We start from the raw sequence: 13,642 nt of genomic DNA, 5'->3' as shown, positions 1-13,642 counted from the left end.
TGCAATGCACGTCCATCGGTTCGTAGCACTCCAGTAAACCCAAAAGTGATTTTCATAATAATAATTTTCAGCTTGTTGATTTACTTTCCATTTGACGTGAAATACTATTACGCAACTTCAGAGACGTTATGGGGAATACAATAAGGAGCTTTTGTATTACATTCAACAGCGCCAAGATATAATAAGACGAGAAACTTGGTTTGATACAAATGCGTTATATAAAATTAATTATGTTTTTTTTTTTTTTTTTTTTTGTATGTATAAAACGGGGGAATTACCTGCCTTAGAAAAATAATTAAAAAACAAATAAAGAGCCCCAAAAGGGGCGTCTTTCGGTAAATGTTCCTGGTTGACGTCAAGAAGCCAATCTGGATTGCCCATCAGATTTCGTGATCAATCGTCATTTCACGGGTAGAGGAAGAAGAATAATTTCGTTGATTACAGTGGAATTTTGATTACAATCACGTAATAAAATAGTTGGTTTAGAAAAAATGGGATAAATTGTTACAGAATCAATCCCGCTATCCAGACTGACTGATGATATTATGATGAATAGTAAAAATTTAAAAACGTAAAATGATGGATCGAGCATAATAAGAAAAATATTTTAAATGTAAAAAGTATACATAATTAAGAAAAACAAAAAGATATACAGTATCAGAATCCGACAGATCAAGGTTATCCATAGATAGAAGGAAAGACGTAGTAATTATATACTAGATAGTTTTAGATGCGGGTAGAAGGCGGGCAAAAGTTCCAACTTGTCAAGTTACAAATTTCGTTTCAGCAGGTTTTGGAGCACCTTGTCTAATCTGCTGTTATCGTTTAGGTGATAACTACGGCCTTCTGGAGGCATGGTCCGTTGTGGCCTTCGACCAGCGCTGGCCACAGGTAGGTCTTGATGGAATTGTCGTTGGGATCGGAAGTATGGAAGCGGATGTGATAGTCGGCATTGAAACTTCTGGCCTCGTAGTCAAGCACATATGGAGGTGACTATGGAAATTCCGCGTAAAAATAAAAAAAACCCAAATGATTAAAATCAGATCGATCGACTTTGACGGTTGATTAGATGCGAGGAAAATGCTTACCTGATTAACAAGGGACCAAGCCAGACGGACCGAGTCCTTGATGTATTTGACCAGCGGGTCGCAAGAGCGAAGGCAAGGATAATCGTACAAAGTTGCCCAGATTTGATTGCAAACATCCTGGAAAACAAAAACAAATAAAAAGATGATTACATCTTGCGCAATAAAATCAGGTTGAGATTTTTAGTAATTCTACCTCTGTGTTTTTGGTCAGATCAAACGTGGCGACAGACTCCCTCAGATAATAAGCCACGGCTTGTTCCACCTCAAATCCAGGATTGCGCTCTTTGCGCAATGGTTTGGCCGGCTTGGTCGGCTTAGCGGGCGGCGTGATCTGGCGTTTATTATGCGATGGCGCAGTCAACATTGACGGCGGCGGTGGAGGAGGTGGCGGTAGATATAGGGCGCTGTTATTATTCATGGGCTGATGCGTCGAGCCCGGCGGAATCTGCAAGATTCTCTTGATGTGATCCTTCATTTGGGTCGATGTAGCTTGCAAGGAACGGAACGCCAACTGGAAAAAGTGTTCAGAAGAGTGATAACTCGGTTAGAACAAACAATAAGATCAAATAATAGAAATCGATTCGAATATCTTACCACAATGACGGAGAAAAGCAGCTTGGATTTGAGCTCATCGGCGCCGCGAAGCTCTTCCAATTTGTCGAGGTAATCGAGCGTTTCGACGCGCGACTGAGTGTACAGCCCGCCGTAATTTTGAATCAGCTCAGATCGCTGCTCGGTCGAAGTCGATTCGAATTTGCTGGGCCCCACACCTCGTTCCACCATCTTCTGGGCTTGGATTGCCATCCTGCTTCCGTGACCATTAAGAGATACAATACGGTTTAGATTATCGTTAATTTGATTTGACGTTTCACCGGGGTTTTTTAAAATTATTACCTGGCTTTCATTTTCTTCTCGCGTTCCTGAAGGGCGCATATCGTTGCATTGGCTTTGTTCATCTCGGCTTTGATGGATTCCAATTCGGCCTGTAGTCCCGGGTCGACGCCATGGGTGCCGACGATCGTGTTATTCAAATTCTGAACTTGGCACCGCTGACACGGAGGAGTCGTAGTCGTCGTCGTCGTGGTGGTAGTGGTCAGACGACCTCCATCTTTCGCAAGAGCCTGCCGGGAATCGGGCGATCCGGTTCCAGATGAAATTCCACTCGAACGGTAGTCGATCTCCCGTTCGCTGCTGGGCGAATTCGAGCCCGTCGACGATGACATTGAAGACGAGTTTTTAGCTTTAGCCATCAGCATTCGACGGCCGTTTCTGGATTGGCCTTGGCCCTGACCGTTCTGCCCTTTGATCTCGACCGCTTCCAATCCCAGCGAATTGACGAGCAACGACGCCCGGATGCTCGCACGGCTCCCCAACCGAACTTGAGAAAAAAAGGAACAGAAAAACATCACGTCAATTATCTTCTCATACGAAAAACCGCCTTCACTTATATCATCATCTTGTGCCATCCGATGAATTTTGGCTTCGTTTTTACTTCTCAGGACCTTAACAGAACAACAGAGGCACACAAGACGATGACTTCTAGTCTTCCCAAAGTTCCACAGTCTGCCATTAGCACGCAAAAGGAACTACAGCCAAAAGTAACCATTAGCAATTCGAATAATACAACAGACAAATAAAGAGAATGATGGAATGGAACAACACACCCGTTCCTTTTTTCCCCCTGTCTCTCAAACACTACTACATTCATGTACTACGCATGTATAGCCGTTACGTTAAGGGTTCGACCCTTTGTTCACGTTCGATCCGGATGTTCACCATGTTACGCTGGATAATTACGCATACTTACAGGTATTTTTTTTTCTCTCTCCAGTTGCTTCATTGGTTGTTGTGAGTTGTTTTTTTGTTGGAATTTCAATATCCCCACCGGTTAAAAAAGACGAAAAGAAATGGGAAGAATACTAATCTAGAATTTACTGGCAATTAAATAGACACAAAGAAATGGAGCGCAGACGGTTTTTCACCTGAGATTTCACCAATAGAAGAATGAAGAAAAAGAAAGGGTGATGGCCGGGAGGGTCGCTCGGTCGAAGGCAAATAGCCTCGTCACTAGGTCAGTCAGCAGCTACATACATAACATAGCTCTATACACAGCAGAAGTCGACGAGTTTATATTATACAGTAGGTCATGCGTTCCCGTCATGTTTAAAAAAAAAATTCACTGTCGGAATTTTTAATTTTCGTCGGACTATGTACTCGTGAATAAAGTCATTTCCAAGTCGGCTTGATCGCAATCGAACCGTAAAAACAGAAACAGGAAATCAGGTAATGGGATGTCAAAACTTGTAGAAATGAATAATAATGATAAAAAATCTCGAATTAAAAACCGGCTGAAATTCATAACGCGTGCATACGCATTTGGCCATAAGCAGTGCGCTATCATGGCTGTTTATCTCTGCTCGTTTTTATTACATTAGATAAAAAAAAACTTGGCTATCTCAGAATCTCGACGCCGCTGACGAATGCACGAGAACATTCCTCCCGCATGAATGTCGATTCAATTCAGCTTGACTGAGCCGTCTCAATTACTTCATTCAACTTCCCGTATCCAAATTTCGCGTGCGCCATTTCTTCTTTCCAGCGCATTACACGCAACTGCCGTTCGCGCAAAATGTCCAAAAATAATTTTTTTTTCAAAAACGGCTGTTGAAGCAATTTCGATAGTCGATTAAACCCGGATCCCGTTATTAAATACGAAAGGAAGCGCGCCAGCGAGTAAATAGCCTTTGAATAGCGACGCGGGGGTAAAATTATTGCGACGAATCGGCGATAAATTCTTCAATAACATTTCTTTCGTTGTGTACAATGTACACCTTCTTCCTGTGTCTGCGGAAGACCGCAAAATGGTCCCCCGATTTTGTTCTGTTGTTTTTGGTCTCGTTTTATTTTTTATTTCTGAAAAGAAAAACATTCACTTAAAAAATATTTTGGAAGAAAAAAACACGACCCAAATTAACTCTGGCCACATTTTTTTTTTTTTGTTATTATTTGTTTGTCGCTGTGTCATTTCTCCCCTATTTTCTTTCACCAAAAAAGGGAAACAAGAACAGCACCTGACCCAATCCTGGCTGATTTTCTTTTCTTATCTCCTTGTTCGATAGTAGCCTAAATAATAATACAAACACATATACAGAAAGAAAGGTAAAAAGAAAAAGGTAAAAATCTTTCTCTCGCATCACCTTCCTTTCTTTTCTGCTCGTTTCCGGAACAAAAAGATTTAGGTCGAAATATTTCAAAAAGTCGCACACACACGGAGAGCACAAATGTTTCGGCGAAAAATGATAATGAGTCTCTTGGAAGGTTTCATGTACTATAGCCTTTAGGCAGTTGAACCAGAGGTGCAACTCTCGTACACCCCTGGCTGTGTGTACGCACTTGTGTCAAAAGTGTTATTGTTATATCCCCACTGCTTTACTATATGGGCTACTATATGTAGAGCCCGTAGTTGCTGCTGGTAGTACTACACCGGCGTAAACGTAAATACACGCGAGAGCATGACTGGCACGTTAATGTTGTAACCGCTTTTTGTTTCAACAGTGTGTAATTGGAATAGAGTCGTCCCATAACCTTGCGGCACAAACTAGGCAACAGAAAACTCCCACTGGTTTTTCTGCGGCCGAGAAAACTTTTTTTTTTCGCGTGGAACCGGCAATTTTTCCCCGCTTCCAACCTGCGTATACTTTGTTACGCAATTTCCATACTCGATCATGTTAATGAGAAAAAATCGGAATATGGATATGAGGAAGAGGAGGGATTTCTGATCTTATTTCTCTTCTTCTTCTTCTTTTTCTTTTAGTAAAAAGAGAAGAAACAAATCCTTGATCTTTTCCTAAGTTATTCAACGAATTGAAGAGGGGCGTCGTTTTTTGGTGTGAGTTCCCAGTCGAAGCTTACTCCCCATTTTTATTTATCAAATTTATTTTTTTAAAAAGAAAATTTCTTTTTGTTCCCCCCTCAGTGTATCGAATACATTGAGGTCAGGAAGTTGCTGCGGCGCGAAGGGAATGTTGTTCACGTGAACGCGTGACTGATTTTTCAGACTAAATTTGTTCGATTCCAAATTCATTTTCCAAACAAGGCGTGGTGGATTTTCCCCAAAACAACGCAAAACTCGTATTTTCTCGAATTTGACAAAAGTAACACAGAACTCGTCCTTCTTCGGTTTGTTTCCTCGTTTCGAAAAAAACATAAATTTTACCGACTTGTTTTCTTCCCGGTATCTTTTTTTTTCAATCTGTTGCAACCTGTCAGACCTATATAATTCTGACCTATGAACCGCAAAACAACAAACCCGATCAACCGGTTCTCTTTTCCCCTTCCTCATGCATATCATCTCGTGTTGTGTGTCTTGTGTGACGATGTGAGCCGAATTAATGATTCCTGATGGCTCGATTCCGTCTAAAGACGACACACCGTTAAGTTCATAACGGTGATCGGATCACGATAGAAACAATGGTATATACTCTCTTATCATTGCGAGCGATCGCGCTTCTTCTTCATCATCATCCCCGAAGGAGCCTCGCCTTGCCAAGTTTTTATTTGAGTTTTCGAGCGACTAGCATATCATTAAAACTGCTGGAAAAAGAAAAATGCACGCGGCTAAAAAAGTCTTCCGTATTTGGCCGTCGAACGGAATAAAAATGAAATAAAAATAAGGTCAAACTCATTATTTTCCCAAAAGAGGAGAAAGAACAAGAGCGACGGCGAAAAAACATCTACGAAAGCTTAAACACTAAAACATGTAACTATCTGAGCTGGGAAAGCGAGAGAAAGGGGGAATTAAAAACAGCTATAGCCGAGGAAGAAAACAAAAGCTAATAAGGAATCAGGGCGAACACACACACGCAAAGTAAAACCAAAAAGAAAAAAAAAGGTAATCAGGTTCTTCCTAGCTTATTTTTAAAAATAGACGAAGAAGAAGACAATTGTACATGTTTTTCTTACCTGATCGCGAAAGGAAATTGTAGCGGGCGCTGTTGGATACGAAAGGTGAATTGCCCGACATCATCACCGCCGAATCAGAGTCCGAATGATAGCCCGAAACGTCGCTGGAATCTTCCAAATCTTCATCTTGGTGGCCCTGATCCGAACTCACTTCTCTCATCAGATCCAAAACCTAAATTTCCGTCATCATTTCAAAACAAAAAGAAATCAATTAAAATCCAATTCAAAATGTTTCATCACTATCAAATCAATCAAAAGTCAAGAGTTTTGTTTGTTTTGTTGGGTCGATTGAAACAATTGCGGGCGGCTGGAAATCTTCTTATTCATTTCACTCGCTTATAAATAATATTTTTGTTTTGTTTTGCTTTTAATTTCATCAGCGCGTTTCGGAAGGCGACCGTCTCACGCGATGCGCATTCTGCCATTTTCACACTGCGTTGGCTCACGCGATCACCCAAGGAAAATTACAGAAAGAAGAAGACAACAACAGCAACAACTCAAAAAGGGGAAAAGAAGAGCCACCGAAAAAACGCAGACACGGGAGGGAAGAAGAAGAAAAAAAACGAGACAAGAAGAATTTTTTGGGAGGTTTAAAACGAACCGCGGTTGGGAGCAATTAGCCGTAATTGCATGTAATTTGGCTCCCCCATCTTCTAACCAATAATCACCTGGACTGCGACGACGACGACGATGTAACAAACGAAAGTTTTTTTTTAATTCTTTTTGTTCTGATATTTTTCGTTTCTTTGTGGTTCGTTTGATGTGAAAAAGAAGAAAATAAAAACATCCGTCACGAAACTGCTGCGACGACGATTTTTTTCTTGTTGTTTCTGTGTTTTACGTAAAGGACATTCAAATAAAGCCCGAAAAGAATGCTGCAGGAGATCACGAAGCAAAAAAAAAAAAAAAAGTCATCGGGAAGGAACGCGTGACGCCCGGACTCCGATCGATCAAAATAATTGGAAAGAGAAAACCCAAAGGGAGAGAGACACGTTGTTTCTTTGATAGACTTTCAATGTTTTGTTGTCTCTTCCCAAGCCTTTTCTTCAAAACCTTCCATCACACCAAACCACCTTCTTCGTCGTCGTCACGTCACACTTGCTGGGGTTCAAAACATGAACGGAAAAAGAAGAAGAACCTTCCCTCGGCTCACATCATCATTCTCTTCATCATGTTCCATTGTTCACCAAATCACCCGGGTCTCGGGAGCGACGGATCGCATTCATTTCATTCATAGTCGCTCCTATTCGCGTGTTGCAATTGTTTTTGATTGTTCGCACCGCCGTCGCAGCCGCAAGAAGAAGAAAAAAGGGAAACGAGCGGCAGCAGCGCGCTCATTGTTGTTGTTGTATACCTGACGGTGTTGATGGCTTTGATGCCTTTCTACTAGATCGGAACTGGAGGAATCACGATGTCGAACTCGATATTTACACACACACACACGAGGCCGTGCAATGGGGGGATATAATACAGACACCGGAATTTCGTGACGGACTGGCGGCGGTGTGTTTTACATTTTTCGGTGTTCATTCACCGATCGCCCTACATATAAGAGAACGGCCCAGTTTGGGGGAACAACATGGTCGGTTCCGACCCTTTACCTTCACTTAGTTTAGGTATAGTACTAGAGAAGAGTCGATGGAATTGAATTGAGGATGCTGACCTGTTGGCATCCGTGCGAGTATTTCATCAGGATGGGAGCGATGACGATGTGCGGAGTGGTTTCGCCCGGTTTGGTGGGCTGGTCACGTTTCAGCTGGCTGAACTGGAACAGGGCTTCCTTGTCGAGTTCGATGCGTCGCTGCAGGATGCCCAGGAAGAGGTCCAGCGAGTGGTTGGTCAAAGTCGGCTCAACGACATTCAGCAGCGTCTTGTTTTTTATGAGTCGCTCCTGGATTTCCGATTGCTTCAACGACAAAAGGCGCTGATGCGAGGCGGCGATAGGAGCCGGCCCGTTTGATACCGTCCGGTTTGCGCCTTTCTTCTGCGCCAATTCCAGTTCTACCATCTTGTCCAGGGCGCTCTTGTACGATTGCACCACACGATTGAACTCGTCCTAGATCACGACCGCAACCAAAGCCAACAAAGCAAAATGATTAAAATCTTGATCAAATTACAGAGAAGAAGACCCTAGCGTTCCGCACTGAATTCCGGTCGAAATTCCGGAATAAAAAGAATGCCCCCTCCAAAAAATGTACATTTCGCGCATACTGTACGTACCTGTAAGGCATCGTGTAAATTCATGAGATTCTCGTCCGAAGTGCCAACCAGTCCGTGCTGGCCCAAGCCCTCGATGGCTTTGCTCAGAGCCCGGCGCTTCTGGAACAGACTTTTGCGGATCTTGGGCTCGGTGAGGACGATGACGCGCAATAATTTCTTGCAGCTGGAGATGAACGGACCGCAGTAGTCCCAACGCCAGACATTTGGCGGCCAACCGGTCGCTGATCCTCCATTGGGCGCAGGTGGATGATCTTCCTGGTGAGCGAAATACTTGACCATCTGCTGGACGACGTTCTCCGGACGGAGAAACTGGATAGAGTTGCGAGTCATTCCGTCCGACAGAAACACTTTAGTGTACAGAGACTCGATGATGGGCAGCGATTGCGGCATGGCCTCGATGAACTGATCGACGGGCAAGTCGTGGACGATGACGCCGAACGTGCCACCACTTAGCCGGTTAATAAAATTGGCAGATTCGCGGTATTGCTTGTTATCTGACAGCATCATAATTTTCTACAAAATCGAAAGAAAAGAAAAAAATGAACATACTGCTGTACTTGGTTTTAACAATAGGAAAGGGTCTTTTTTTGTTTTTAAGGCGAGTCTATAAAGCGTCACGATCGTCACCAAAAATGGACTCTCCTTGTCGAATTTGGGCCATATACATAAAAAAAACGGTCCCATCATTTTTCTTTTTTTGTTGTTTCCTTCCACCACAATGACATCCGACTATATCAAATCGAATCAAAGCTTGAAGGAAGCTCCAAGCCCTATTGGAGAGTGCCACAGTTTGGTTCCGCTCAGTTATGCATGAAACACGCAAGGAAAAAAAAAATAATTATCGAAGACAATCGACGGAAAGAGAGTCGCCATCGCTAGACCTTGACGGACCAGCACAAGTCTAATAGTCTCCCGTAATAGTACTACTTAAACCAACGTAAACCAAAAGGAAATCTGGGCCTTGCATTTCTTTTTTAAATAAGAAATCGTGGAATAAGAATAATTTGACTACCACTAACAACTGTCTCTTTTTTCCCCTTATTCTTTTACGAAACTGTCAAATGTGACAATAGGGGAGAACTCACACAGAGAGAGAGGAAACGAAATTTTTTTTTTTGAAAAATGAAATTCAATAAAATGAATAGTAAACGACGGGGCTCACCTTGAAGGCAAATCGAGGGCTGACATCGGCTATGGTCATGGAGGCCACCCGTGAGCTCAATTGAATCTCTCCGACGAGGCGGGCGTTGCGGTCGGATGGGCCGAGCTGGTATTCGGGTCGGACACCGCTGCTGGCCCTTGGAGTCACAGCATCCAATGAGGAGATGTCTACTTTATTGTTATTACGATTGCCGGCGCTGATTTCCTCTTCTTCTTCCTCCTCTTCTTCTTCTTCTTCGACGTCGTCGTCGCTGGTCAAATGCCTCACCCAATTGGCCGAACTTTTGCTGCTGTGGCTCTGATTGCTCTGATTGTGCGGGTTCCACGGGAACAGCTGCTGATGGGCGCGTAGGCGCAGGTTAAAGTTGTCGGGACGGAATCGGTTCTGGCTGTCCATCATGCCTTGGGCGGAAGAAAAACTCATACTTTTCATCGAGTCACTGCCGGACGCGGCCGTTCCGACGCTGTTGGCTGGTCCGGGCATTCCCGGCATTCTCTGCTGACGTTCGATTCGCGGATGAACAACGGCAAAGTTACGCGATGAATGCTGATTAGGATGTCCTGCGTGAGGCGGATGGGGTGGCAATGGCGGCGGATGCATCGATCCGCCCATGGGACGCGGAGCTGCAGCGGCCGCAGCATGAGGACCGACAATCAAGTAGAGCGGCTGTCCTCTGGCTGCCTGTTGCGACAATTTCTTCAACGTTTTCGGCTTCAACTTGAGCGGAATCGGCGGCGGAGGCGGCAGGTCGTGATACCTGTCCATCCGCTGATGAATAGGCGCCATTTTTTCGTCGTTCCGGCTGTACTTTGACCAGTCAGTCAGTGGACTGGTGAAGGAATGTCTGGATCGTCACTTGACAAACAGCAGCAGCAGATGGGATACACAAACACACACTTGAAAAGGTCACGCGAAATTAAATAAACGGCTCGGACTGGGGTAAGATGAGTTCAATAACCCAGGAAAGAAAGAAAAACTAACAGAAGATTCAAGTTCTCTTGGTGGACGGTGGTTTTTATCTCTCTCTCAACTCCTGTTTTGGCCGACGAGAAGTCTATCGTGACCGAGCATCAGCTGTAACGGGTTAAAAAGAGGAATTTAACGACACAAACCGATGACAGTCTTGAATGAACGGCGACCAACATACAACTGCTAGCCCAGTCGGACGGCTCGGCTACTTTTGACTCGTTTTCTTCTTCCCCTAAAGGGGGGGTACACTCCTCCTGCCTTAAACTTCCACTTTCTTGTTGTCTTCAGAGGTGGTTGAGGAATCCAAAGGTGGGGGAGCGAAGAAGGGGGGAAAAGAGGAGGAGGAATAGGTTAGGTAAAGGCAAACCAAAGTTACAGACCGAAGAGAGAGAAAGAAAATTTTTTTTTCTTAACACACACACACGAGACCGAATGCCACAGTGTGCTACAAGAAGGCCCCGCCCTCTTACCATTCCAAAGTCGAGAACCTCCTCCACCTTCCACTTCTTTGGGCACAAAGAAAAAATACAAAAAAATAAGGTGGTGGAGTGAATCTTTCCTTTTTTTAACCAACCCTCTCCACCACCCTCTACTCTTTTATTCGGAAAAACAAAATATGTCAGGCCGTTTTACATGGGGGCTGACCATATTTTCTTTAAAGGGGGTACACATATAATCTACGAGGAACACGCGAGAGTTTTCCATTTAAAATTCCATTTCCTTCTATACAATATGCCCAGCGTATTGATTGAATTCATTCGGTTTGATACTGGAAACATTCTTCGATGAATTGCAGTCGATTGAGCGAAACACGTCACCGCATATAACGCTCGTGTGTGTGTTTTTTAGCACATCCGGAATCTCCGGAGCGCAGCCAATTGGATAGGCAACGCGTGTGCCCACACGAAAACGACGCAGAACGATTTCTTTCCATTATTACAACTTCTTTTCAGCGAAGGGAATAATAAAAGGAGAAACTGGCGCTCACCATTGTGTCACCTCGAAATGAAAAATGGCAATTGAAAGCGAGAAAAAATAAATACGAGAGAAAGGAAGAGACAGCAGAAAGTCAAACAGAAGAATAGAAAAAAGATGACAACACGCGTACACTAAATAACGCTGAAGTGGGATGAATGAAGAAAACCCTAATGATAATGGGAGTGTGAGAGTGAGAAAAAGAAAAGAAATCGAGGATATGCCAAGAGTTGGAGACCCTAATATCACATTACATTCCGTTGAATGTGTTTTCCGAAGGTTTCTTCCCCCCCCCCCACGTCATACGAAAGAAAACAACAATTTTTCAGTTTTCCCTCTCTACAGGATAGAAAAAGAAGAATCCGAAATTCGGGTCGTCTTCCAACAATATCTCAATAGACAATCGCCCAAAAGAATGGATGCCGTCACATCCCGTCAAACCCAATACAATTCCCCATCGGTACTGAATGGGTGACGTGCGCAACAACATCGCGCGGTCCACTTTTCCAAGGTAGAAAAAATAAATAAAATAAAAAAGACAAACAATAAAAGCAAAATAACTGGCTTATCATTAAAACACTCACCTACACAGACTGGTGCAAATACTTTCCACCAGCATTCTTTCTGCATCGATTCACCTCCTATTTTCATCTTTTCTTTTTTTGGGGATTTTTTTCTTTTTCGGGACCACTCCCGCGGGACGGACCTCCCTCTATTTCGACCCAACTCTTTTGGGGTCTCATCTCTCCTCCCATTAAATGATTAGTCGTGAGTTTGTTTTCGTTTTCTCTTCTTCTCGGCGTATACCAAACACAATTTTGATCTTTTTCCAGCAGCAACTTTTCGAGTCGAGTTCTTTGTTGTTTCAAGTCATTTTTCTCTCCCTCGTCTCCCCCCGCCCAGCAATGAAGGAAATAGCTGCGACCAAGTCAACGATGATGATGAGCACAAGAATACAATTGCGATGCCAGCACGCCGACTGGTCTAGGGGCTACTACACGATGAAAAATCCCCTCGGAAAACTTGACAATGCGGAACCAAAACACGAATAGTTAGATCCTATCTTTCTCTCGGCAAATGAACTCCTCTGGCTGCTGTTACGTGATGCTCCGCTTTTTCCTTGCCGAAAACAACAGAGCCGCCGCATACCCCGGAAGAAAGTCTGCAGCAGCAACCAAAACGATCATTTTTCTTCTGCCTCCGTTGTCGTGCGCAATTCCCGTGAATTCTGGTTAAATACCTCTACAGACTGGAATGGGTAGGAAGAGGGGGAAAAAAAATAAGTTAGGAACGCCTTGCAGATGATCTACGCAACGCCACCGACTGGGCGTATCAACTGGTGGCGGTTGGTGGTGGTGGTGGTGGCACGCGAATTATTAAGCCACAAGACAAAAAACAAAAAAAAAATGAAATAAAAATGTCAATTTTTTTTTTGTATCTGGTCAGTTGTCCGATCGTGAGCGTGTGTGCCTGGCCAACTTGAACGGCCCGTTTTCCAGCATTATACGACGTGAGCTGGACTGGATTTTTTTCACGCCGTACAATTGGCCGTTGCTCGACTGAGTTTCTGATGTCCGTAATCTCTTCCTATGTATTTTTACATACGAACGTGACGATTCCCCATAGAGAAAAAGATGAACCACCCAGGACACACAAATCATTAAAACAGAAAATTTAAAAAAAAAAGGAAAATACACGGAATTAATAAAAAATAAACAAGTTCTTTTGGGGACAGGGACGGGCTGAATTGAAGAGGAGCTGAATAACACAACCGCAACGAGGTCCCATTTTTCCGTGTTTCCAAAGTTGTCACCGGTTCCCTAATTCCTTTCCATATTGGGCCCGCCAGCCTTCACCTCGTCTCCGCCACACTCCAACCAACCGAAAACCCTTGCCATCAAGAATCAACTATCAAACAAACAGAAATTATGTGACTGGGAAGAATCAAAGTCTAGCGTTTCTTTTTTTTCTTTCCAACATCATCTGGAAGTAAGGCACGACTATATTTGAACACACACAAGCGTCGTGATTCACTTGCATTTCGTTGAAATGTTTTTATTATTACAAGAGACTTTGCTTGTCGGTTTGTAGCTGTTCAAGTAGCGCGCAGCGAGGAGTTGTCGACAACTCATCGCAACTTGGCAGAGGCGAGGCCGCTACAAAAGCTTTTTCTGACAAAGAAGGAAAAAAAAAAAAAACAATCGATCGACTGTTTCCTTTTTGGGGTTGTTCACTTAGTTCGGCGGCTGGTCTCCGCATCCATCCG

At 43.7% G+C, this 13,642-nt stretch overlaps 1 protein-coding gene across 2 annotated transcripts; it reads right to left on the bottom strand.

Moving 5' to 3' along the window:
* Nucleotides 1-129: 129 nt before the first annotated feature.
* On the bottom strand, nt 130-11,305 carry LOC124198756. 2 transcript variants are annotated; one of them, XM_046594772.1, is made up of 9 exons: nt 9,433-11,305; nt 8,271-8,783; nt 7,714-8,106; nt 6,051-6,222; nt 1,983-2,466; nt 1,683-1,896; nt 1,282-1,599; nt 1,089-1,205; nt 130-993 (listed from the first exon to the last, which is right to left on the bottom strand). In XM_046594772.1, exons 1-9 carry the CDS (start codon nt 10,216-10,218, stop codon nt 826-828), a joined length of 3,165 nt encoding a protein of 1,054 aa, XP_046450728.1. In that variant the 5' UTR covers nt 10,219-11,305; the 3' UTR covers nt 130-825. The 2 variants fall into 2 exon arrangements, with proteins under 2 accessions (XP_046450728.1, XP_046450739.1); XM_046594783.1 differs by having other exon boundaries at nt 1,683-1,893; nt 9,433-11,303.
* Between the last annotated feature and the right edge of the window lie 2,337 nt (nt 11,306-13,642).

This window comes from Daphnia pulex, chromosome 1 (genome assembly GCF_021134715.1).
Source record: "Daphnia pulex isolate KAP4 chromosome 1, ASM2113471v1".
Taxonomy (NCBI): Eukaryota; Metazoa; Arthropoda; class Branchiopoda; order Diplostraca; family Daphniidae; genus Daphnia; species Daphnia pulex.
Note: the sequence above shows the minus strand (reverse complement) of the source record. Positions and strands in the feature narration are given on the sequence as shown.